The sequence below is a fragment of the Erpetoichthys calabaricus genome, chromosome 3, assembly GCF_900747795.2.
Source record: "Erpetoichthys calabaricus chromosome 3, fErpCal1.3, whole genome shotgun sequence".
Taxonomy (NCBI): domain Eukaryota; kingdom Metazoa; phylum Chordata; class Cladistia; order Polypteriformes; family Polypteridae; genus Erpetoichthys; species Erpetoichthys calabaricus.
The window spans coordinates 247,464,703-247,492,499 of NC_041396.2; the positions used below are offsets into that span (position 1 = coordinate 247,464,703).

At 37.5% G+C, this 27,797-nt stretch overlaps 1 protein-coding gene across 1 annotated transcript in view; it reads right to left on the reverse strand.

Moving 5' to 3' along the window:
- The window catches only part of pex7 (peroxisomal biogenesis factor 7), a 192,307-nt gene that overhangs the window by 14,998 nt on the left and 149,512 nt on the right, over positions 1 to 27,797 (reverse strand). The window contains exon 9 of the mRNA XM_028797947.2: positions 24,535 to 24,634. Within this exon, the coding sequence (XP_028653780.1) occupies positions 24,535 to 24,634 (100 nt within the window). The remainder of the gene's footprint in view (positions 1 to 24,534; positions 24,635 to 27,797) is intronic.

The following is a 27,797-nucleotide window of genomic DNA, read 5'->3' on the forward strand; positions in this document are numbered from 1 at the left end:
TTCGCCAAGTATTAATTACTATCTTTCCAAAGAAAAATAAGGACTTATTACAATATACAGTACATCATACAGACCAATTTCATTTCTGAATAATGATACTCTCCAAAGTTCTAGATAGAATGACTGAGAAAGTGCTTCCTTCTGTAATATCACAAGACCAAACCAGATTTATTAAAGGCAGACACTTATCGTCTGATCTTCGATGTTTGTTTAATGTAATATATTCATCCATAAAATATAACAAACCTGAGATATTATTTGACATGTTTGAATGGGACTATCTATTTACCACATTGTGCAAATTTGGGTTTGGCACAAATATATGTCCATGGATTAAACTACTTTATACCAATTCAGATGCCTCTGTTTGTATTAACAACATTATTTCAAACTTCAAACTAGAACATGGTAGTCGACAAGGATGCCTTGTAACATCATTTCTTTTTGCAATCGCCATTAGCCATTTACTTTCGAAATGCATCAGAGATAAAGGAGATTACATTACCAGAGAAGGACGTGCACAGAAAATCTCACTATATGCAGATGATATAGTACTGTATACTGTATATCACACCCACAGACTTCCATTAGTCCTTAATGCACAAGCAGAATTTCAAAAGATATCTCAACTGAAAATTAATTTGAATAAAAGTGTACTTTTTCCAGTGAACTCTCTGGCACACAATGTTAGACTGGAACATTCCCATTTATTTTAGCAGATCAGTTTAAGTACCTAGGGGTAAACATCACAAGTAAATATAAAGATCTTTTTCAACAAAAAATTGTTCTCAGCATGGAAAAAATTAAAAACATGTGAACAGAAGGTCTACCCTCTATCTCACATTAGCAGGGAGAATCAATACTGTCAAAATAAACATCCTTCCCAAGCTTCTTTTTCTATTTCAGAGCATCTGCATATACATTAACAAATCATTCTTTAAGAAATTACACTCAATTCTAACGTCTTTTATTTGGAATTTGAAACATTCATACATCCAAATGGCAACTCTACAATGTCCAAAAGCAGAGGAGGGCATGACACTACTTAACGTTAAATTTTATTACTGGGCGGCAAATATATAAGCTATAAAGACCAGAAACTGAAACAAATTGATGAACATACTTCAGCCTGGTCTGCAACAGAAATAAAATCTTGCTGCACTTCTTTATATACCCTTCTTTGTGCTCCAATAAATACAAATTATTCTCAATATACTAATAATCCAATTGTCCATTAATCACTCAGAATATGGGACCAATACAGGAAGCACTTTAAGGCAGAGAAGCTTTTATCTGTTGTACCTCTACATGATGATCACCTTTTTCAATCTACACAATATTTAATGTTTTGAAAACATCCAGGATTAATAGAACCTTTGATTAATAGATTATGTCTTTGCATTTTATGAACAATTACACTTCTAATTTAACTTCCCATCAACACAATTTTTCCACAACCTTCAAATCAGAAACTTTGCTTAAAGGAACCTGCCCAATTTTCCTGTTACCACCCAAAATTCCAGAAGAAATATTAGTCAGTCTTGAAGACTGAGTATCTCAATAATATATACAGTTAGGTCCATAAATATTTGGACAGAGACAACATTTTTCTAATTTTGGTTCTGTACATTACCACAATGAATTTTAAATTAAACAACTCAGATGCAGTTGAAGTGCAGACTTTCAGCTTTAATTCAGTGGGGTGAACAAAACGATTGCATAAAAAATGTGAGGCAACTAAAGCATTTTTTTAACACAATCCCTTCATTTCAGAGGCTCAAAAGTAATTGGACAAATTAAATAACTGGAAATAAAATGTTCATTTCTAATACTTGGTTGAAAACCCTTTGCTGGCAATGACAGCCTGAAGTCTTGAACTCATGGACATCACCAGATGCTGGGTTCCCTCCTTTTTAATGCTCTGCCAGGCCTTTACTGCAGCGGTTCAGTTGCTGTTTGTTTGTGGGCCTTTCTGTCCAAAGTTTAGTCTTCAACAAGTGAAATGCATGCTCAACTGGGTTAAGATCAGGTGACTGACTTGGCCATTCAAGAATTTTCCACTTCTTTGCTTTAATAAACTCCTGGGTTGCTTTGGCTGTATGTTTTGGGTCTTTGTCCATCTGTATCATGAAACGCCGCCCAATCAATTTGACTGCATTTAGCTGGATTTGAGCAGACAGTATGTCTCTGATCACCTCAGAATTTATTTGGCTGCTTCTGTCCTGTGTCACATCATAAATAAACACTAGTGTCCCAGTGCCACTGGCAGCCATGCACACCCAAGCCATCACACTGCTTCCACCATGCTTTACAGATGATGTGGTATGCTCTGGATAATGAGCTGTTCCTCGCCTTCTCCATACTTTTTTCTTGCCATCATTCTGGTAGAGGTTGATCTTGGTTTCATCTGTCCAAAGAATGTTTTTCCAGAACTGTGCTGGCTTTTTTAGATGTTCTTTAGCAAAGTTCAATCTAGCCTTTCTATTCTTGAGGCTTATGAGTGGCTTGCACCTTGCAGTGCACCCTCTGTATTTACTTTCATGCAGTCTTCTCTTTATGGCAGACTTGGATATCGATACGCCTACCCCCTGGAGAGTGTTGCTCACTTGGTTGGCTGTTGTGAATAGGTTTCTCTTCACCATGGAAATTATTCTGCGATCATCCACCACTGTTGTCTTCTGTGGACGTCCAGGTCTTTTTGCGTTGCTGAGTTCACCAGTGCTTGCTTTCTTTCTCAGGATGTACCAAACTGTAGATTATGCCACTCGTAATATTGTAGCAATTTCTCGGATGGGTTTTTTTCTGTTTTCGCAGCTTAAGGATGGCTTCTTTCACCTGCATGGAGAGCTCCTTTGACTGCATGTTGTCTGTTCACAGCAAAATCTTCCATATGCAAGCACCACCCCTCAAATCAACTCCAGGTCTTTTATCTGCTTAATTGATAATGACATAAGATGGACTTGCACACACCTGCCCATGAAATAGCCTTTGAGTCAATTGTCCAATTACTTTTGAGCCCCTGAAATGAAGGGATTGTGTTAAAAAAAATGCTTTAGTTGCCTCACATTTTTATGCAATCGTTTTGTTCACCCCACTGAATTAAAGCTGAAAGTCTGCACTTCAACTGCAGACTGCAACTGCAGTTGTTTCATTTAAAATTCATTGTGGTAATGTACAGAACCAAAATTAGAAAAAAGTTGTCTCTGTCCAAATATTTATGGACTTAACTGTAAAAACATTTTGAAGTCCCTTCCTTTCAAAGATCCCAGGGTACGCTGTGGAAAGGATCTTCATCTAACATCTCCATGCATAGAAAAAAATCTTTCATCCATGCATAGAATACACTCTAGCTACATATGCAGAAAGCATTTAATCATTCAACTTACAATCTTTTATCGGTCATATTTATCTAGTTTAAAATTGTCCAAAAGGTCTCCCGGCCAAGATTCAACTTGTGAATGTTGCAATCTAGCTCCAGCCTCACTGGGCTACAGGTTTTGGGCATGCGCCAAATTAACATCATTCTGGACAAAATGTTCGATTGCCTATCAGACAACCTTGGTGTGACAATCACTCCTAACCCTTTAACAGCTGTGTTAGGTGTACTCCCAGATAGGCGCTTCAAGGGGGAGAACAATAATAATATATTTTATTTACATAGAACCTTTCTCATGCTTAAGGAGCTTAAGGACAAATTGATTGTAATTGCCTATACCACAATACTAGCACGTGGACTTACTGTATCTTGCTCAACTGGAAGAATTCTAGCCAACATGTTATAAGTAAGTGAGCAACTAATGTTCTATACTATTTGAAATTGGAAAAAATAATTCTCACTTAGAGGATCTGTTCAAAACTTTTTTAAAATATGTCAACATGTAGTTAATAACATTTTAGAATAAGCATTTATATCAGTGAAAAGGATATTCTCCCTTCTTTATTGTTTTTAAAAGATTTGCTCTTGTTGTTGGCTCTCCTCTTTTTCTCTCAGGTGGGGGTTGAATTCTGGTTTGTTAAGTTTGACTTGATTGTATGTAATGTTATTTTCTTTGTTGTAAAAGTTACTCTTGATTGTATGTAATAAATAAAATTCTAACAAAATTCAATACAACGAAAAAAAGACGAAATAATCACATTAATACTAATTTCTGAGATAATATATAAAAATCTAAAGCGAGCCATCTGATGATGCAAAGAATTCATTTACAAAAAAAATCAACATTAAATGAAGAAGATGGTTATATCAGAAGCCTTTAGCCACTGTGATATTTCGGGACCATGACTAAGTACTCCTACTTCAGTTAATGGAATTGATGTCAAAATACTGGATTAGTATGTTCCTGTCTAAATGCCCAATTCTTCACTAAAGTAACCATCAAAGCAAATGTCCAGACCCAATGTATAGTAAGTAAAACACAACACAGTAACACAAGTAACCACTGCAAAAGTATAACACTGATCAAAACTTTAAATGTATTCAGATATTAGTTTCTATTTCATACCAACGATAAAACATTTAATAGTTTGCACAATTGTAGTAAACTAAATAAATGAAAACGAACATAAATTACTAAGAATAGACAACAGCCTGCCATTATTATTCTTAAACATTCAAAAACAAGTTCCAATTGTACTTTACAGTACAGAAATATGGTGTTGTTGTTCACCTACATTGTTGACATGTGGAACAAGGACGAGTTAAATGAACTGCATAAGGTCACACAGTGAGCTGTTAATGGTAAATAAAGCAGCAGCCATGTCATCATACATCCAGTGTTTTAGCCACTAAGCCACTGTTCCTGCTTAGGCAGAACTGAAAATTCATAATAATAAACAAGCACCCAAAAGTACACCAGTTTTTAATTAATAATAATAATGCAGCACCTAAACAATGTAATAGTCAATGACAACTTAGAAACTTTTATAATGTTATATTGCTTTCATGTAATCTTCTTTCTGGAACAGTACATTTATTTAAATCCAGGTCCATATAGACTGGTTACTAGCTAAGCTTATGTTTGATGAATAATCTCTATCTCTGTAAAATGTAGAAAACAGTTATCAGACAAACAACTACCTTAAATGTCTAATAAAATATCACTGTTCCTCTCAAGTGCAAACTATGCAAAGTGTAGTTGGCCACCAAAATTAGGTGAGGTGTAATGGTGCAGAAAACAACATTTTATAAACCTGCAAGATGTGCCAGTACCATGGAGCCATGTGTAATCAATCAATGAAACTGTCTTTGGTTTTTCTATCCTTGAATGATTTTTCAGACACTGCATTTGCAGTTCACTGATTACAAAGAGTTCATTCTGATGATGATGTGGAAGTATAAGGCCTAGGGCATTCAATTTTTTTCCAGTCTAAAATAAAGCTTTTTATGTACCCATCCAGTGAAGGTAAAAAACCTTTGTTTTTTTGATCATAAAAAATAAAACAGAAATTCTCAGATGTAACAAAAGTTCCACAATTTTCAATAGTCGTGTTCTGTACAGTATAGAAGAGTACAATGACCCCGGTGAGATAGTTCTGTTTATCCAGCCCACTTTAGGTAGCCCCACTCACTCTTGAAAAATTCTATTCATCTCATGTGAATATATATATATATATATATATATATATATATATATATATATATATATCCATCCATTTTCCAACCCGCTGAATCCGAACACAGGGTCACGGGAGTCTGCTGGAGCCAATCCCAGCCAACACAGGGCACAAAGCAGGAACCAATCCCGGGCAGGGTGCCAACCCACCGCAGGACACACACAAACACATCCACACACCAAGCACACACTAGGGTATATATATATATATATATATAAAAGCCAAATATCATTGACTCACTCATCATGAAATCTCCCGAACCATGAGGACTTGGGACTTGAAATCTGGAATGTAGGTCCCTTGGCCCATAGGTGCTCGCTAAGAAATGGTTTTAAAAATTTTGTGATCCAAGCGCATTCTGTCTGTCATGATCTGGTTGTTTTCTATTATTTGCTTGAACTTTCCAGTTGATTTTGCGACTTCTCTCATTGCGCTAAGTACCATAGTTAATTTGCGGTAATGATGTATTTATGCAAATCCAAGAGAGTGGCTGTGGGCTGAGAGCTGGGGGGTGGGGCCTTCCTCATTCACTCGCCAGCCTCTGTTCGAGTTGGTCTACGTCTCGCCACATGTTGCAATGCACCTTGCCTCCACTTAGCTAGCGATACCTGTTTGTTCAACAGACATTATCATCTACAGATTGTTAAGGAGTAACATTTGACGTTTTTGAGAGAGAGATCAGAGTTCCATGTGTTTTAGAGGTTAGCTGCTGATTGCCAGAGATATCATGGCCATGTGCTTTTCTCCCCACGCAGGGAACGCTCTCCTGTCAGAGCTGAACACGATCAGATATAGTGCCAACGTCTATTGATTGTTAAAGTTTGTCCTGTTTCATTACTATGTGGGCACAGCCACGAGGTACAGCTAGTATTTTATATAACACAGAACATCCATCCATCCATCCATCCATCCATTACAGGGTCAATTCTGGCATGATCACGTACAAACAAGGAAACAACCATGGACCATCACAGGCTGCCCTCACATAAAATCCCATACTCATTAACCAAGAGACAATATAGAAATGACAATTAACCTACAGTATGTCTGATAAATATGGGAGGAAAATCCACACAAACCTAATCCTGGTTGAATCACCACTCTATCTCTGGAGCTGTAGGCAGCAGCCTTTTCTGGAAGCATTTGCCACCAAATAGGAAACAATTCTGGACGAGGCACTAGAGTTTATTACAGGGCCCTTTTACATACACCTGCAATTCAAACTCAATGTTATTGAACTAAGCCTGACCTTTAGGGCTGCATCTAATGATTATTTTGATAATAAATTAATCTGATGATTATTTTGTTGATTGATTGATTAGCTGGATTGTAAAAAAAAAGAAAAAAGAAAAAAAAAAGAAATTGATTTGAAATTAAACACAAAGTCCATGAAAAAGAACTTTTCACCACATAAACATCTTTGTATAAAACTTTCAGAAATGTGTTTTCTTAAAAAAAGAATTGTTTGTAGATATTTTAAACAAAATACTTGTTTTTATACAACATTTATATAATAACATTGAAAATAAAATTTCAAACCAAAAGTCATATCATTATGTCTAGTCTAGCAAACATTATGTTCATATATCTGTTATCACATAATGCTGAAGTAACATTCAAAATACTTGGGAAGCTGGCAAGTCTTCCTCCTCCACACAGTGTGTAAAAGTATGTTTCCTATTCAAATGTTTGTGCATCTCTGTTGTGCTCTTGAGCCATATAAGGTCAGACCTACACATTTTTAAATTCACAATCTTTTTTTCTGCCATCAGAGTAAAGTGCTCCCAGACTTTGGAAGTCTTAGGACGCACTGTTTTTTCTGGCACTTCCTTACCATCTGCCTTTTTTCAAATGTGTTCACAGCTGAATTAAATGACGTAATAGCATGTCACAACATACTCAGCTTAATGACGTAATCAACTAATAGATGAAAGTGATCATTGCTAATGTTTTTAAATAATCGAGTATTATTATGATGATTAGTTGCGGCAGCCCAAGTGATTTTCATCTTTCCTACCAGGACCTCAAACTCCACCTCCCTTGAATGAATTCAATTAAGGCAACTGATGGTAAGCTATGATTTGATCCAGATATGTGCAGAACATGTTGGTCTCAGTTCTTGCCTGCTTTCCACTTCTCCGTTGGACAACAGTGATGCTGCATTTCTGACTACTGATTCTTCCACTAATGCTGGGCCAACTTTGACTGAGGAAATGAGACTGGCAGTCAAAGGAGTAAAAAGCTGGAAGTTACAGGATCCTGCAGTATTACAGGAGAAATGCTGAAGGCAGGAGGAAATGATATGATCAAGGGTTTGCATGTAGTGTTGTGCTGTTTGGAAGACTAGAGTTGGGACAATGTGGTCCCTGTTTGGAAAGGGAAGGGTGACGAGCAGGACTGCAACAACTATTGTAACATTATGCTTGTGTTAGTACCTGGCAAAGTTTTGGCTTGCACATAATCACCCTATGTTAACACAGTGGGCTGAATAGTCAGGTTTCACACCCCAAAAAGTCAATGGTTGACCAAATTGTAGAGCTTCATTGTTGAGTGACATTACAAATTTAGACAAAAACTGCTTGCAGCCTATTTTGAGTTGAAGATGGCTTTTGAGTCTGTGCATCAGAAGGAACTTTGGGAAACTCTGCTGTGGACTGTAGGTCTCCTTGGTGAAAACAAAAATCAGATTAGGTGATGTTGTGCAATCATTCCTTGTGTACAATGGGAATGTAGAGGTGCTAAAGAGTTTCACATGCCACAGTAGTGTTATCCATAGCAACAGGGTCTCAGATTCAGAAGTTGGGATTGAACCACAAGGTGATGAACTTCCTCAACTACAGTTTTTGGCAAAGCTGTTACCTTGCCATGTGTTTTCAGCCTTCTTGTTTTTCTCCATTTTTATGGAGCAGGGACATGAACTTTAAGAGGCTCATTGGGTACTAGACTAAATTAGTTTGTTACAGAGGCCCTTTATAAGATCTTGGTATTCTCTTTGGATGACTTTGTTTCAAACAGTAGGTTTGAGAATGTAAGTTGAAGTTTTCTACCTGCGTGATACAGAAACATCAACTGTTTCTTTTTGGTCTTGTGACTTGCTTTCCTATGGTTGATCCTGCTCACCTGGCACTGTATGCTAGAACACCTCAGAACTAGAAACAAAGGGGAGGAGTCCATGGACTAACCTGCTCCAAAAGACAGCTAGTTTCAAGATGGGTATGAGTCAGGAGCTCACTTGGGTGCTTGCTAATAGGGATCCTAGTGATTCGTGACATTGTGTGGATTTCACAGCAAACTGTCTTGTTATATGCTCATATACCTGACTTGAAAGAATTTTATTTATTGTCAACAATTAATTTCAAACAAGAGACTGCCACAACACACGACTGCCACCAGTCTAGACTGGTGAGATGGTGAGACACCATAACAGTTACCAGGTAATGGAACAAGACCTTGCAGATCCTGCAGATCCATGTGCAAAATATTAAAATGTTCAGACTTCATCATTTATATCAGAGTAAGTTTATTGTGCAGTATTTAAAAAAACTCAAAAAATAAATATGACATGAGGCAATAAACGTATGGGCATCTAAATGTTGGTAAAGAATGCACAAATCAAACAATGTTGGAGCAACAAGTCAGCTAATTCATTCACAGTGTTGTACTAACCTAATAGATTATACAAATGGTTCTGCTTCAGTTGCTCTTTCCAGTTCTTTACTACATTAAAAAATAGCTCACAGAGATGGCTCCTGAGGTTCTCCTTCAGGACTGTAGAGATGATTTTGGTGACCTGGTAGAAATTACTGCCACTTTTTGTAATGCTCATTGATTTTCATGTTACAAAAGCTGCATCTGCTACATATTAAACCTGTGTGCTTCCTCTTCTTTGCATAAGATGATTGTGATTTAATTGGTTACAAGCACATTTTCTCAAATTTGAAATGTGGAGAGGGTGAATATTCATGAGTGCAATTTGAAGAACAAAGCAACCTTTTTAGCTGTGAATGACAGAAGTGAGCCATTTTCTTTAAGCAGTCCTCTGTCACTGCCAGGTGGAAAATGCTGGCAGATGTTAAAAAATGAATGTTGATGATTCACTACTCTTTGGCCTACAGTAAGTATGTTAAAAGTCCCTTAAAGAAATACTCCACCCAAAAATGAAATGATTATCCATTACTTACAATGTGTTGTTTGTATTGAGGGCCAAAAAAACATTTAATCTCACGTTTTCATAGAGAACAGAAATGATGCCCAAAGTGTCCCACACACATACATTTTGGCAAAACTATTGTTAAATAAACCACTTCCATGAGAGAGAGAAGTGTGTTCAAACAAATTTAGGCCAGAGAGAGCTGGCTGAATCAAGGCTCTCAAATGAAATTACCATTAACAGATATTTGGACATGAACCCAGCATATGCAGGTTTAAAAAGAAGGACATCTAAATAATAAAAAGATACTTTATGACCAACACCCTCCAAAGCCCACATTACTGATCCACCCCCACCCCCTCATTTGCTATATATTGCCTTTGATTCCTGTATGTCTAATCATTTTCCTCTGATGATGACACATGGCAGGAAATATTACGAATAAAAAAAAATATTTTAAAATACATGATTCATATTGTCCATTTGTGGATTACTATTATATTATTTATATTATATATATATATATATATATATATATATATATATATATATATATATATATATACACATACATACATACATACATACAGGGGGTCCTCGGGTTACGACACAGTTCTGTTCCTACGACAGTGATGTAACCCGAATTTTGGTGTAAGCTGAAACACACCCTTGCCTAAGTCACTTACCTATCCTAATACAGTTGTAAAATCATAATGTGTGAAGCCTGAATTTCAAATATCAAAGAAACACTTTCACAAAAGGTACAAATATAACAGAACAAGTGCGTTTTTATTCAAAAATATAACTGCAGAAAAAGAACCCGCGTTAGGTTGCGACATTGACACGCATTTGCTATGACTGCTTATCCACACATTTACAGGACAAACGACGCTGACAGAGAAGTGTGAAGCACTTTAAGGTGGGACGGATCTACGAGTTTTTTCGTAGGCTCTGGTAATTCTAGTGCTAAGGAACATGCAGGAGACGCTGGAGAGGATTCTACCTGTACTATAGGTGTTTCATCTCGAGAAGCAGCTGTTGTAGAGGGTACAGGATCTGTTGCAGGCCTCTCTACCTTCTTAAAGAATTGTTCCAGGCTAGTCTGGAACTTTAATGACTTCTTCTCTTCCAAAATTTGCCTATAGCATTGCAAGGCATCCATAACAGTTCTGTAGACCTTACTGAATCTGTAATCGCTGGTGTCCTAAGCCTGAAATTTTGCCAACCCATCCTCTATCATAGAAAAACCTTCTGCTAAACCCTTGGGGGTAATTCTCTTCGGTTCTGGGGTTTCTATCTCTTCTTCAATTAGCTGCTTCTCCAGCTGAATGAGGTCCACAGCAGACAGCTCCTCTCCATGTGATGCCAGTAGCTCTGTGATATCCTCAGCCTCCACCTCCAAATTAAGATGTTTACCCATGGCAACAACCTTCTCTGTTACATTCTCCACTCCTCAAAACCATGGAAGTCATACACACACTGGGGACACAGTTTTTAACACACACCATTTAAGTTTGTTCGCCTCACTTCATCCCAGGCAAAAGCAATGTTTTGTACAGCACTTTAAATGTTATAAGACTTCCAAAAGTCTTTGAGTGTCAGGATCTTGTCCTTCTCAGTTGCATTAAGGGCCATAGCAAATGTCCTCCAGACGACAGGCAGTTGATCCTTCCAAATGTACTATAGTGCCCTTGGATTCTCTGTCTGGTACACCAACAGAGGCTTGAGTTTGATGTCACCTGCAGCATTCCCTCCAAGAAGCAAAGTCAGTCTTTCCTTGCCAGCTTTATGGCCTGGTGCTGTGTTCTCCTCCTTGGCGATGTAGGTCTTGTTAGGTATATGCTTCCAAAGCAGGCCTCTCTCGTCAACATTAAACACTTGTTCAGCACAGTAGTCCCCCCTTTAATTAATTCAGTCAACCTATTATGAAATTCGCTTGTTGCTTTCTCATCCCCACTAGCAGGTTCACCCTGCACCTTAAGGTTATGCAAGTTGGCATAAGCTTTGAAACGCATGAACCAACCTCTACTAGCCACAAACTCTTCACTTTCACTCTCTTTCCCCTTTTCACTTTTTACTGCCTGAAACAATCGTTTAACCTTCTCCTGAATCAAAATTAGACTTACTGGTATATGCCGCTGATGCTGGTCTTCCAGCCACAAAACTAGCAATCTTTCCATCTCAATCATTACACCACTTCGCTGTTTAGTAATCACAGTCGATTTCATAGGGGCTGATCCTTTTACATGCTCTAGTTTACAGTCTTTATCCTTGATAATTGTTGTTACACTAGAGCGGCTAAGGCCTAGCATGTGGCTGATGTTTGTTGCTGATTCTTCTTTTTCTGATCTCTTTACAATGTCTAATTTCACTTCCATCATGATGGCTTTCCTCTTCTTCAAAGCAATACCATCTGAAAACTCTGATTTTGTTTAGGAGCCATAATAAGGGCCAAAAAGTTGCCAAACAAAGCAACGCAAACAGAACACTTATGCCACGTGCAGCCAAACTAGTTTGCCAACTCCTTCACTCATACGCCGCGTGCAACTAAACTAGTTCGCCAATTCCCTCACTCATACACCATGTACTTTCACCGCATGCAACCAAATTAGTTCGCCGACTTCCCCACTCATACGCAGCGTACTTCTACCACGTGCAACTAGACTAGTTCGCCAACTCCCTCACTCATACACCGCGTACTACCGCTGTGTGCCACCAACCTAGTTTGCCCATGTAGTCAGTAAGTACGACTCATGTTTTATGGGAGTGAGCGTCATAAACTCGAAACGTCGCATTTCGAGACATCGTAACCCAAGGACCCCCTGTATGTGTGTGTGTGTGTGTGTGTGTGTGTGTGTGTGTGTGTGTGTATGTGTGTGTGTATATATATATATATATATATATATATATATATATATATATATATATATAAATAATAAAATATATATATATATATATATATATATAAAAACATTGGAATGTGCCAGTTAAAGCAAAATGAGTATGTATAACATCAACAGAAAAATATTTGCTATGCAAAAACAGGCAGGATTGAAAAATTACTGATGATGAACTGCTATGTACAACTTTTTATGTACACCTGACAACCTATACTTTTCTTTCTTGTACCTAATATTTTGCAGATATCTTTTTAAAAAAAAAACACATTAGTATTTTTCTATTCAAAAGAAATCTCTTGTGTGTTGAACATTTCAAAAGGGATTTCATTATCTAAGCAGAATGTGTGACTCTTAGGCATTTGATACATTTTGAAAGTATAATGGGGCTGATCAGCTTAGAGGGAAATATCTGGATCCTGCTTCGCATAGTCACTGGAGCAAAAGTTAAATTGTTCTTAAGGTACACTTTGACAATGCCATTGTTCATAGTCTTCATCTTAAAGTTTACCCGAATCAGACAGTTTAATTTATGCTTTGCTTATTTAAGGTATCAGGCTGTACTTTATGCTACATCATTTATTATAACATAAATTAGAATGACAACTTTTTTTCCGTTCCAATAAAAAAACTTGAAGCTGGTAATCACATTTACTTTGAAAAGTATTAGGAAAAACTACAACTACTGTCAGATTGAAGACTGAATACAAGGATCTTAATGCACATTTCTACAAAATGTTTCATCCAAGTGCTTTATCACTGTCTGTTCATCCATTTTCATCCACTTGATTCAATTTTAATGCTGCAGGGAGCGGAGTCTCTCTTAACAGTACGCAGCACAAGACAAAAAACAGCCCTAAAAGGGACACTCATGGCACATACACACTCCTGTCAGGCTAATGGTTAGCAAAAATAAGCATTTTTTAAAACTATAATATGCTCACAGCTGCTTTTTGGGTACCACGTTTGGGTATGTTATAAACATTATGTTGTTGATAATTTTAGAGGGCAAGTTTGTTATTTTTCAAGTCAAAGGTTTTTCTTCACATTCAAAGCATGTCTTATTTTGCCATTTGAAATTCCTTTCTAATGTGAAGCATATTGTATAAATTAAAAAAAAAAATAACTAGCCTGCTCTTGTGCTTTATAGTGGAGGTGAACAGTACCGGCGTTCCATTATAAAGAAAAGCCTTAAAACATAACAAATACGTAAATGTGTCTTTCACATTTCTGAGACATGCTTGAGACAAAAAAGTAAACTGAAATAAGACATTTTGATAGAGATTCTTGGTTCTATTTTCTCAAGGTAAAATATGTTTCTTGCTTGTTTGTAAGCTTGCAGTGGTCGTATTATGACAACCAACTATGGCTCACGTGTCTACACCATGGGAGGCGAGATGTTCTATATGAATAGATTAATGGATGGGCAGCAAATAACACTACTACTAATAATAATACTGGGCAGCAAGGTTGTGCAGTAGTAGCAGTTGCTTCACTCAGGTTTGAAGTTGGAATGTTTTCCCCAGGCACTCTTGCTTCCTCCAGTGGTCCAAGGACCTGCAGGTAGGGTTGACTGGCCTTGATAAATAAAGTGACCTGGGTGTGAAGGTCTGTGTGTTTACTTTGCGATGGACTGGAATCCAAGTCAGGGATTGTATCTGTTTTGCTTCTGAAGCTTGCTGGGGTGCCCTGCTCTGGATAAGTGGATTAGGAGGATGGATGTCTATAACATCTGTTCAGTTCTTGTCAGTTGATTACATACTACGAACAAGCTCAATATTCTCTCTCACTGAAGGACACGCATGCATTATTAATGTAGCAGGGCTAGGCAATCTTTGTGAAATAAAGAAATAAGTTTCCATAATGTGAAAGAATATAAGTGATCATAAGTGTTTCTTTTTGTGATTGTCTTGTTGTCTGCAGTACAGAGTCATCAGTTCACATATGGGCATCAACATTCAATGTAAGTAACTGTGCTTGGCCTGACTTTCTGCGCTGAATCTCCCTCCCAGGAGCTAAGCACCTGCTCCATGTTTCGCGGGTTACAGTGTGGATACCCTTACCTGTGGCACAGAGGAAGACAAATGGGGCAGTAGGCAGGTCCCCTTTTAAAATAGCTGAATCTGACTACAGTCGCTTACTTTTTTTTGCCTTTTTCCGTATTGAAATAACATAGATACATTGTTTTGGAATGTGCAGCAGGTGTAAGCTCAAGATGCAGATTGATACTCAGCAACATTTTTGGCTTAAAAAATATATGTATCTTATATGTTTAAGGTTTCTCTTTATAATGGGACTCTGGTATCCTTCATTACAATTATAAAGCACAAGAGCAGGCTAGTATTTTATTAAAATATGCTTTACTTTAGAACACAATTTGATGAAGCAAACCAATAAATACGATTGTAAAGAAATAACTAACTTGAAAAAAATCAAACTTATGAAGAAATAATACATTTGCTTTTAAATATGTATATTTGTTCAGACGATATGTTCTAAATGTATTAGTAGTAACTATTGCACTTCTTACCTTTCAACATAGAACGCAGCCATTACTTCTGTTGATAGAACAGCAACCTACTGCTTTAACCCCACTGTTATTTGTTTAATTTTATAAAGATACACTTCTTACGTCTTTCATATTAGGAATGCTTTTAAAACACCCATTATGTTTTTGCAAGACTAATTAGGCAAATAACATTATAGGGGGCTGCTCACGAGACTAGTGTCTGTTTCATAGAACACAGCCATTACTTCTGTTGATAGAACAGCAACCTTCTGCTATAACCCCACTGTTATTTGTTTAATTTCATAAAAATACACTTTTAGGAATGCTTTTAAAACACCCATTATGTTTTTGCAAGACTAATTAGGCAAATAACATTATAGGGGCTGCTCACGAGACTAGTGTCTGTTTGATCCATCATCTGCCCCCATGACACATTATTATTTTAGGTAAACACATGCATATTATGAGTACCTCTGTATACACTATGTTGCCATATTTTTAAGACTAGTCTGCAGTGCTGTGAAAATGTATTTGCCCCATTTCTAATATTCTTTTCTTTTATATACAGTATTTATTACAATGAAGTCTTCAGGTCTTTAGACAAAATAACAGTAGATAAATGGTGCGAGTGTAAACTTATAACACTGTTTCTAAGTTACTGCTTAATATACATTACAAGTCAAAAGTTTGGACATACCCATGTTTCTGATAGAAATTGATACATTTTTATCTATCCATCCATTTTCCAACCCGCTGAATCCGAACACAGGGTCACGGGGGTCTGCTGGAGCCAATCCCAGTCAACACAGGGCACAAGGCAGGAAACAATCCTGGGCAGGGTGCCAACCCACCGCAGGACACACACAAACACACCCATACACCAAGCACACACTAGGGCCAATGTAGAATCGCCAATCCACCTAACCTGCATGTCTTTGGACTGTGGGAGGAAACCAGAGCGCCCGGAGGAAACCCACGCAGACACGGGGAGAACATGCAAACTCCACGCAGGGAGGACCCGGGAAGCGAACCCAGGTCCCCAGATCACCCAACTGCGAGGCAGCAGCGCTACCCACTGCGCCACCGTGCCGCCCATTTTTATCTAGATACTTTTAAATTGATTTAAAAATACAGCCAACACATTACTAATGTTCATATTAGCTATTATTGCTTGAAATTAATGATTTTTAATGTATTACTGACACCTGGCTGCAAAGCCCCATTTTCAGTGGCCATTCCTTCAGTGTCCTAATGGTCAGCTACCTTAGATTATCTTTAGTCATTTTACATACTAATTGGTTATTAGAGAAACATTTGCAATTTTATTCTGTTCACTTGGGTACACAAGTTATTCGGCTCCCTTGGGTATTGTCATTCCTAAAGTTTATTGCTGGGTTCAAAAATACCCCAAATGAAACAGCTTCCTCAAAAAACATCTCTGAAGAAGTAGAAAGAGTAGAGTGTGAAGTTGCTGAGATTTTACATATAAAAGGGTATTACACAGTCTCTTAACACTACTTATTTAAATGGTAACAATGTCTGCATTTTCTCAGGATGTTAAGACAGTGCCTTTCTACCCCAACAGCTTTTGAAGATCTTTTACCACAGCACTGTTGAAATTATTCTGGGCTAAGGTTAATCTGTGTGTTATGCCAGCTGCACAGCTGATGATTATAATAACCTGATGGAGGCTGTCCAATGGTTTACTGGGGTACTCCTCCTGAAGCTGGAAAGTGTCTGCAATAGCCAACTGAGGAATAAGGCTAGAGCCATTGCTAGGGACACAACACGTCCAAGGCCATCGTTCTTTTCAACCCATTACCATTAGCAAAGTGCTATGGGGCAATTAAATCCCAAACTAACAGATTAAAGAAAGCTGTGTTGTGTATCTCCTGTCCCCTGCCTCATGGACTGTTAAATAAACCTTTCTGTTCCCCTCTGAACAGCTAACACATACATATGTGCACACATTCAGTCAGGTCCATAAATATTTGGACTGTGACGCAATTTTCATAATTTTGGCTCTGTACACCACCACAATGAATTTGAAACAAAGCAAGTTACATAAGAAGATTTTAAGAAAAATACTGTATGAGCTGTTTAGAAAAGACAGATATTTTTAAACATGGTCCTCCTATTTTCATGGTCAAGAAAGTATTTAGACAAACTAACATAATCATAAATATAATGATCATTTTCAATAAATAAGTTGAAAATCCTTTATAGTCAATGACTGCCTGAAGTCTGGAACCTATGTCCATGCTGGGTTTCCACCCTAGTGATACTTTGCCAAACCTTTACTGCAGCTGTCTTCAGTTGCTACTTCTTTGTTGGACTTTCTGCCTTCAGTTTTGTCTTCTGTAAGTGAAGTTTGGTTGAGGTCAGTTGTTTGACTTGGCCACTGAAGAATATTCTACTACTTTGCATTGAAAAGCATTTGGTTTGTTTTGGCAGAATGTAAAGCGTAGTCCTATCAGTTTTGTAGCATTTGCTGAATCTGAGCAGAGAGTATTGCCCTGTACACTTCAGAATTCATCCTGCTGCTTCTTCCAGCAGTGATATCATCAATAAACACTATTGCTTAAACTTGTTGCAGGTCAAGATAAAAAATGACATCATCACATACATGTTATTTAATTCTTGCATTTTTTGATTATACTTGAAGTCTTGAACTATCACATTATCAGGAGAAAATGGAGTTCTGTCAAAGATAGTAAATATGTATTTGACAGATACAACAAGAATGATAAAATGTTTAACAACGAAAAAAGAAAACTGCTTTTATACTTACCAAAGTGTGTCTGTATGGACATTTTGGTGAGTAATATAAAACTAAAAAAATGTAACAAAAACTTAATCTCTGAAAAAGTAAAAATAAATAAGAAAAAAAAAACTAAAACTAAAAATTATATAAAAACTACAAAAACATTAAGTAGACACACATTTATGTTAACTGCTTTGCACATACTGTGACACTGCTGCATAGGTCATAAACATAGGTCTTTTAATCTAACAATAAGAAAACAAATGATTTAACCTGTTAAATAATGCCTACTCCCTGGGAATTGCCATATTCTAGGAATATAAGTATTACCCTGAGGGAGACACCTCTGGGGAATAACAAGCAGTCCATTTTTTTATTGGTGATGATCTCTTGCTAACCAAATACTACTTTATTTCTTAATACTGTGGCGCAAATGTCACTTTGAATATGTTATCTATAAAAATAGTCTACTAGCAGGCTGCAATACAAAAGAAAAGTCACAATCAGTGTGCACTTTAATAACCTTGTTATTCACAGAAACCTAGTTTCTAAAATGTCATTTAAACCCTTATTCTGATTAACACTAGAGAAGTGTGTACATTGCAACAGGTACACATGTTGTAAATGTAGAAAGGACGGTCCTTGCATGTGTGTGAACTGTTACATGTGAATTTGTTGATTGCATACAGCGCTGAACTGACCCCTCTATACTATTCTTTCCTCTGCACGTCCTGGAGTACAAAAGAAACAGTACCATACAGCAACATGGAGACTGGCAAGATCGGGGAAAAAAAAACACACGGTCACTGATTACAACTGCAAGAGGTTATGCGAATGAATATGAATAATATGAATAATGTTGCATCCATGCCACAATGTTTTCCGAAATGTACTATACAGGTCATAAAATTAATAATTCCAAATATCATATATACCTAGGTCTCTGTTTTTCATAGACCATAAGGTGCATACTAATTCAGCGTGAGCAGGAACACTGAATAAAACCGAATAAAAAAAAATCAAGTGATGGTGAGAAACAAAGAAGGCAGATTCACCAGCGTTTGTGTGTCAGGTTTTATCCATCCAGATCAGAGAATGTTCAGTTCCATTGCCTCAAAACACCACTCACATCTACAGTTATTCCCAGTTTCAAATAAAAAGTAACAGTGTCAGATCCCTGGGTGGGGGGAGCGGGGGCGGTAGTATGTATCATGATCGTGACTGAGAATAAAAGTGAAAAAAAAACCTAACTTTTTCAAGTGCTATAAATGTACACCGTCTGTTACAGATGCAAACCAAATGTATGTGTGTACTGTATAATCTATACTAATAAAAGGCAAATCCCTCACTGACTCACTCACTCATCACTAATTCTCCAACTTCCCGTGTAGGTGGAAGGCTGAAATTTGGCAGGCTCATTCCTTACAGCTTACTTACAAAAGTTAGGCAGGTTTCATTTCGAAATTGTACACGTAATGGTCATAACTGGAACCTCTTTTTTGTCCGTATACTGTAATGGAGTGCAGGTCGATGGCCGTGGGAGGCGGAGTCACGTATCGCGTCATCACGCCTCCTACGTAATCACGTGAACTGAAAACAAGGAACAGCCACAAAGAGCGCTGAAGAAAACATTCATTACACAATTGAGAAACAGCGGAGAAGCTGTGTAAAGACAGCTTCACAAAAAAACAGATCCTTAACAAATTGTTATTGGTATATTTTCCCTCAGTTTAAAAAGGTTTTCTTTTCTTCTTAATAAAAATTTAAAAGCAGAACTTCGCCGCTGCAAAGCGCGCCTGACTTTATTGAAAAGAAACTAAACTTGCAGTGCCGCTATTCAATGACACTTGCCTAACGCCTGACTTTATTGAAAAGAAACTAAACTTGCAGCACCGCTCTTCAATGACGCGCCGCTATTCAATGACACTTGCCTAACGCCTGACTTTATTGAAAAGAAACTAAACTTGCAGCGCCGCTATTCAATCACGCACCGCTATTCAATGACACTTGCCTAACGCCTGACTTTATTGAAAAGAAACTAAACTTGCAGTGCCACTATTCAATTACACTTGCCTAACGCCTGACTTTATTGAAAAGAAACTAAACTTGCAGCGCCGCTCTTTAATGATGCACCTCTATTCAATGACACTTGCCTAACGCCTGACTTTATTGAAAAGAAACTAAACTTGCAGTGCCACTATTCAATGACAATTGCCTAACGCCTGACTTTATTGAAAAGAAACTAAACTTGCAGTGCCGCTATTCAATGACGCGCCGCTATTCAATGTCACTTGCCTAACGCCTGACTTTATTGAAAAGAAACTAAACTTGCAGCGCCGCCGCTATTCAATTACACTTGCCTAACGCCTGACTTTATTGAAAAGAAACTAAACTTGCAGCGCCGCTATTCAATGACGCGCCGCTATTCAATTACACTTGCCTAACGCATGACTTTATTGAAAAGAAACTATATATGTATGTCTATATATATATATATATATATATATATATATATGTAGATATGTATATATATATATATGTGTATATATATATGTAGATATGTATATATATATATATATATATGTAGATATGTAAATATGTATATGTATATATATGTGTCTGTATGTGTATATATATATATATGTGTGTATGTATGTATGTGTGTATATATACTGTATATGTATGTGCATGTATGTATGTGTATATGTATATATGTATATGTGTGTGTGTATGTATGTATGTGTGTATATGTATGTGTATATATATGTTGATGTGTATATATATATATGTATATATGTATATATATGTATATGTAGATATGTGTATATGTAGATATGTATATATATGTATATATATGTTTACATAACCTCTTTAACACACTACTTCTCCGCTGCAAAGCGCGGGTATTTTGCTAGTATTAACAATAAGAGCAGCTCACTACTGAAAACGGTAAATATAGGAGGCAGTTAGGATCGTACCGGGGGACTCTTGATTACAAGTCAGCAGATCTTACCGCGACGCCACGGAAGCTGTTGTATCGTCCTTGAACATTTTGTAAAAGTGTTTATTTGATCTTTTGACTTCTGGCTTCACACATTATATAGTTTATGCCAACATTTTGTCATTTACTACTAAAATATGAAAAACATTTCTGTTTTAACAATGTGTTTACACAGATTATTGTAGAAATGGAACACACACGAAATGCATTTGTTCCAAATAACGATCTATTATTTCCACTCTAAAATTCCAGCACTTCACTCCCAGATAATCAAGGCATGAGCTGGGAGAACTTTGTGCACGGTCTGTGGCAGTGGGGGGGATGGAATAGTAGGCTGCTTGCTGCTTGTCTTTATCGGCACATTTACAGAACAAAAGACGCTGACGGAGAGGTGCGATGGGATTTAAGGTGGGCCAGATCTACGAGTTTTTTCGTAGGCTCTGGTAATTCTAGTGTTAAAGAAACTGGGTTAACCTGCATAGATTTCTCCGCAAGTAAACCTTAACTGGATTAAAGTTAAGAATTGTGTAGTCTGTGCATGTCCATTCAGATCTGTTCGCCTGCTTAGCTTTGCACATGTAGCCATGGTTAGAAGCATCCACAAGATAAACTTCTTGAGGCAAATGTTTGGACATGTGATAAGTGGTCTGTGGTGCTGTACCGATTTTAAATAAATAATCACACCCCTCAAAAATGCAGGCTCCAATAGGGTGCGGTTGGGTGCACGAATGTGTTTCGCTCTGGGTATAGATGGGGATGCCTGGCTGATTGTGAAGGCATGTGTGAATGCAAATGTCATTCAGGCGCCTCATTGTTTCCTCACAGGGAGTGGCATGTTCACACCTGCACCCCATCAGAGCAGCTGACTATAAAAGGAACCTGCACAGCAGAGAGGATGAAGCAGATAAAAAAAGAAGATGGAAGTTAAAGAAAGAAGAGAAGCAGGCAGGAAGGGGAGAGAGCTGGTGTGAGAGAGAGAATGCAAGAAACTGGAAGGACAGCCCCTTGGGGAGTGTGCGGCTGATAATCAGGGGCTAAAGAATGTCACTCCAGCTGAGTGGCTCAGGGGGCTGGAGTGAACCGGTGCTTGCACTGGGGAAGGCAGCAGGAGGCGAAGAAGGGAGGCTCAGCACAGAGCCCTGCTGGGGCCACAGATGGCTGCAGGGACCTGAGCCCAGGAGAGATGTGGTTCAGCGCAGCTTCGTAGTGGGAGCCATAGAACAGTAGGGATCTGAACCTACAGAAGATGGTTACTTGTGCCTGTGAGTTGGTCATCTCCTCCACTGCAAGGCCCCGTGTGGGGTAAGTAGAGGAAATGTCCAATTTAAAAGGGATGAACCAGGGAGTTTTTAAAGAGGATATTCCTGCCTATGTTTTAATCTTGTTTTTTATGAATTATTTATGTAATTTTTTAACCTCCATGAACATTGTTTTTATGTTGTAGTATTTATTGAACTTTTGCACTACACCTTTGAGCATTTGATTTGTTGGATTTTAAATAAAAGCACTTGAGCACTGTTACACCTACCCCTTGCTATGTGAGTGTGTCCTTATTTGCCCAGCTCATTCTAGGTTATGTTATCAATAGTCGTGGGTTCAAGATGCTCCCAAAGGCAAACAGGAACATTTAGTGAACTCGCACCATCAAAGGGCAATCACATTATTCCTTTTCCTGATTGAAATACTCTGTCTCAGTATTTCAGAATTTGCTATATTTCTGTTAATGAGTTGAATGTACACAGCACAATCTCAGGAGCAGTGCTGGTGGTAACATGAACTATGTAGTCTGACTATGTTTTAAAATAACAAGTAATCTAATGCAATATTTATTCTATTGAAGTAAATACCTGCATTAATATCCAAGAAGCACTGGGTGTAAGGCAAGAAGGACACATACTTTGATCTTTTGCAGAGTGTGCTGTAGTAACAAACCTATTAATAAAATGTTGGTTTAGTTTTAGTCCATCTGTTTGCTATAGATATGTTGAAACAGTGTGATTGGGTGAAACAGTGTGATTGGGTAAAACAGTGGCCACGAATCATTGGTGGCTCAGGAAGGTTGAGAATGTAAAAAGGGAATGGATGTTATTTATTTTACTGGTCATGAAGGACTAAATTTCATGTGCGGTAAAAGAGCATGAGGAGAAAACTGTCATGGACATCATGCTTGTTTTCAGACCCGACGCAGCTGAAGATGATGTTTAACTCTTTTTTATAAAGCTTAATGACGTTGGAACATCTGGGATAGGGAAAACTCCAGACGTATACTTGTCCATTTAAGTAAGGATTTTTAGGAAGCCAGATTTCTGCCTTAAATGGGATACTCAACCTTACCCTGGTTTTGTGTGTGCATTTAAACACACTTATTGATTTGGGTGGTCTAGGAGTAGAAGTGTTCTTTTTCATCATACTGCAGTTTTGTACAGACCTTGTTTATTTAAATATTACTTTAAGCTATTATGGTATTGGTGATATTTTAGAATATTAATTTAAACGATACACTGAATATTTCACATTTACTACAGTTGTAATAGGTTAAAACAAAGGTTGGTATAGTAGAAAACAAAGGAAACCTTACTGATTCAGGAAACTGTATAGAAACCCAGGTCCAGTCACTGTCAACATGAATTCTACATGCTCTTCAAGTCTGATGTAGTTTTCCTCCCACATCCAATGCATGGTAGCTGAAATGTCAACTCTGAATTGGATCATTACGAATGTGCAAGCTGACATGTCATGATTGTGCCCTTGACTGCACTGTAGCCCCACTCGTGGGTGGTTTCTGCCTTGTGTGCAAAACTGGCTCTCTCCAACACTGAAGTCAGGCCGACTTTAACATATTATGCTGTTGCTGTGTAGTTTTATGAAATCTAATATATAAAGCTGAATATATGTTTGTGTGTGTGTTTGCCTGGAATGTAACCTGTCCCTACCAAATTTTGCACAGATTGCTTTTTGTACATAGCAACACCAAAGGCTATGCTTCATTCCAAAATTTAATTGGTGTCTCAACCCCAGACAGCACTACATACCCATGCTAGTTTTAAAGTTTTAAATATGTATATAGTAAGTGTTTGAGAAGTGCTTATATAATGCCTTGCAAAAGTATTCAGTTTCTTGATCACTTCTCTAATATTACTGAATTATAAGATAGATAGATAGATAGATAGATAGATAGATAGATAGATAGATAGATAGATAGATAGATAGATAGATAGATAGATAGATAGATAGATAGATAAGATACTTTACTAATCCCCAAGGGGAAATTCACATTATATACATTATAAAAAATGTATCGAAATTTTTTTTAAAGTTATTTGTTTAATGTGGCATGTAAAATGCAAAAAGCATACTGCTGTCCTGCTACTAAACATATATATTAACACAAAATTGATTGTATGGCAAAGGGCACATAATTGCAAAAATCGTCTTGACTTGCACTTCACAGATTTATATACAAACTGTAAAATGCATTGAGGTAGTGATTGGAAAATAACGAACCACATTGCTGTTATCTCTTATATAAATACTGCTTTTATGCTCATTACTCCCTCTGTGACATGTTACTAAGTCTGGTGGAGGTAAGGAGGGTGATACCTGATTAGGGATATGTAGGCTGAAATCCAGGCCACATACAAACTCTGTGTGATGCTCTACTGTTCCTAGTAGCACTTCGGTCTTGGAAAAGTCCCAGAATCTGTGGAATTAACAAGAAAACTCATTTCAATATTTAGATAGATACATATCTTAGTTTTTTTTTCTTTTGTTAAAAAGAGACTTACATAGCTAGACCCTCTGGCTAATATAAATACATTTGGAAAGCATTAACTCTAAACTTCTAAAGAGTACTTGCCAACAAGCAAAATTTATTATGCTGCTGAATTGCTTTCTTTAGGACTCTGTAATTATTTAAATAAAGTGGTTAATAATAAATCACTAGAGAAGGAAAGAAGGCATAGTATGTGTTTAATTAATTTTAATACCCTTAATAAAATCATTAAGTATATTGTGCATATACAATATATGTAGTTCTGTGCCAGGGTAAAAAGCAAATAATTAATGACACTAATTAATATTTACATACTCTTATAACCCAGTGTAACTGCTAGCAAAATTGTAAACAATGCAATTTTAGTCATATACTTTAAAGCTCACACAAAAACTTGGAAAGAATAAATTAAAAATGAGTTTATTATCTCTTAATTGAGTAAGCTATAACTAACACAAAAGATTAGTAGGATAATCCTGAACACAATAACTGACTGATTATAAAATCATATGTGAATGTTAAAGGATAAGTATGGAATTTCTTCATGATCGTTGTATATGATAATTGTTCATATAAAACTTTGTTCTAAAGTGAAAAGTTTTTTATAGATTTGAAAAATACTTTGTTCTTGCATATTGCAGTGGGGCTGTATGGTACCTTGCATCCATATATATTAGAAAAAGCCCTAAAACTTACCAAATACATCCATTTTTCAAGCCACAATTTTTTTATTAAGTATTGATCCATGTCTTGAGAATGCACACATATTGCAAAACAGGCAAAAAAGCCACCACTGTTGTGAGGTTCAGCCATTACAAAAGGAGACCAGCTCTGGGCCTCGTATCTTTACAACTGATGAAATACAACACATTCGTGGTGGCTTATTGGTAGTCTGAACACACACAGTGCAGCGCTCTGCCATTAGACTAGTAAAAGCCAAGATCAAATGAACATGGACACTCCGCTGTGGGATCGCACCATTGTTGAATAACGGGCCTTAATGAAATTTCTTTTGACAGAGGGAGTGAAACCTGCTGAAATTTACTAAAGAATGTTGGCTTTTGCACATTAGTAAGCTGTTTGGGCACCCATCTTTCACACACTTTGTGGTACCCCAAGTCATCATGCACTATGGCATGTGCAGATCCATAGCTAACATCCAAATGTGCAGAAATAGCAGACAAAATAATCCGTTGGCCTTCTCTGATGAGAGCGTGTGCCATGTCAATGTGGGCTTGAGTGTGCGATGTTGATGGTCGACTAGATTGTGCTTCATTGTTTACGCTTGTTCTTCCCACTTTAAACCTTTCTATTGATTCATAAACTTTTTTGCCGAGTTATGTTGTTTTCAGTTCCGCACCGACCCAACATTCTTTTGTGAATTTTAGCATGTTTCACTCCCTCTGCTTAAGGACATCTCACAAAGACTCATTGCTCAATAGTGGTGCAACGCTGCAGCAGAGAGTCCATGTTCATTTGACCTTGTCTTCAACTAGACTAATGGCAGAGGGCGACGTGTGTCCAAACTACCCATAAGCCATCACAAAAGTGATGCATTGTGTCAGCTTCTATCCATTGCTGTTACAGTGTAATTTTTAAATTGCCTTTACTTTCTGATCTAGCCTTTTATACCAGACAAACCATTTAAGATTGCCTTTGATCGACAAAATATCTTTTGACAACATTTGAACCTTGCTATTACTCAAAGGTAGACTAATTTTAACAGTTTTGCCCAGTAACTCATCCCTGATGATTAATGATTTATCTAGCAAGCGTACAGTCATGCGAAAAAGTAATGTCACCACATGAAAGTATTTTTTCTGAATGAATGCGGACATAGAAAGATTTCATCTTCATGTAAACAGTATCTATCAAATAAAGGTTGTGTAATTTAAAAGACAAAACCACAAAAAAAACAATGAAAATCAGACTGCAATAATTTATAATGAATGGATTTGCCATTTCTGCCTGTGGAAAAACTTAAGTACAATAGTAGCTGGTATTACTCCTTTGACAGAAACAACCTCAAATATGTATTTCCTGCAACTGTCTGCCAGTCTCTGATATAAACTGGGAGAAACTTCCCCCACTAATCCATGTAGAATTCTTTCAGCAGTGCAATGTTTGAGGGGTGCCTTTTGTGTACAGCCAGTTTCAGGCTTTTATTTGGTCATTCCAGAACCCTCCATTTTCTTCTTTTTAGTCATTCCTTGGTGAATTTACCAGCAAGTTCAGGGTCATTGTCATGTTGCAAGGTCTGCTTTTGACAGATGATCTAACGTTATCTTCATTGCTCCCTCTTGTACAATGAAGAATTCATAGAAGATTCTATGATGAACTGCCCAAACCGTAATGTATCAAAGCAGTCCCAAACCATAATACTTCCACTACCATGCTTTACAATTGGTATCAGGTACTTCTGGTTAAATGCTGTCTTTGGCTTTTACCAAACAACTTCCAGTACTGTGGCCAGATAACTCTGTTTTTGCCTCGTCTGTCCACAGCACATTGTTCCAGTACTCTTGGTCTTTGTGTTCATGGACAAACTTCAGTCTTGCCCTGATGTTCTTTTGGGACAGCAAAAACTTCCTCCTGCCACACCTCCCAAGTAGGTCTAATTTGGGCAGTCACCTTCAAAATCATAGACTTATGCACTTTGACATCAACAGTGGAAAGAGCTACATTTAGGCCCTGTGATGAAATTCTGGGGTTCTCAGAGACTTCTTTCAGCATATTGTGTTCTGTTCTTGGGCTGAACTGGCTAAGGCAGCTTTACTTGTACATGGCCATCCAGACAGTCTAATGGTTGATGTTCAACTATTTGGTGATCTTTTTACATCATTTTCCAAACTCATAGGCATCTATAACCTTCTTTCTGAAGTCCTCAGAGAGCTTTTTTGACCTAGGCATGGTTATAACACATATATAACACATGGCTCTGAGGCTAAGGATCTGTGCTGGTATCCAGAAGGTTGCCGGTTCGAATCCCCGTCACTGCCAAAAGAGATCCTACTCTGTTGGGCCCTTGAGCAAGACCCTTAACCTGTAATCGCTCCAGGGGTACTGTACAATGGCTGACCCTGCACTCTGA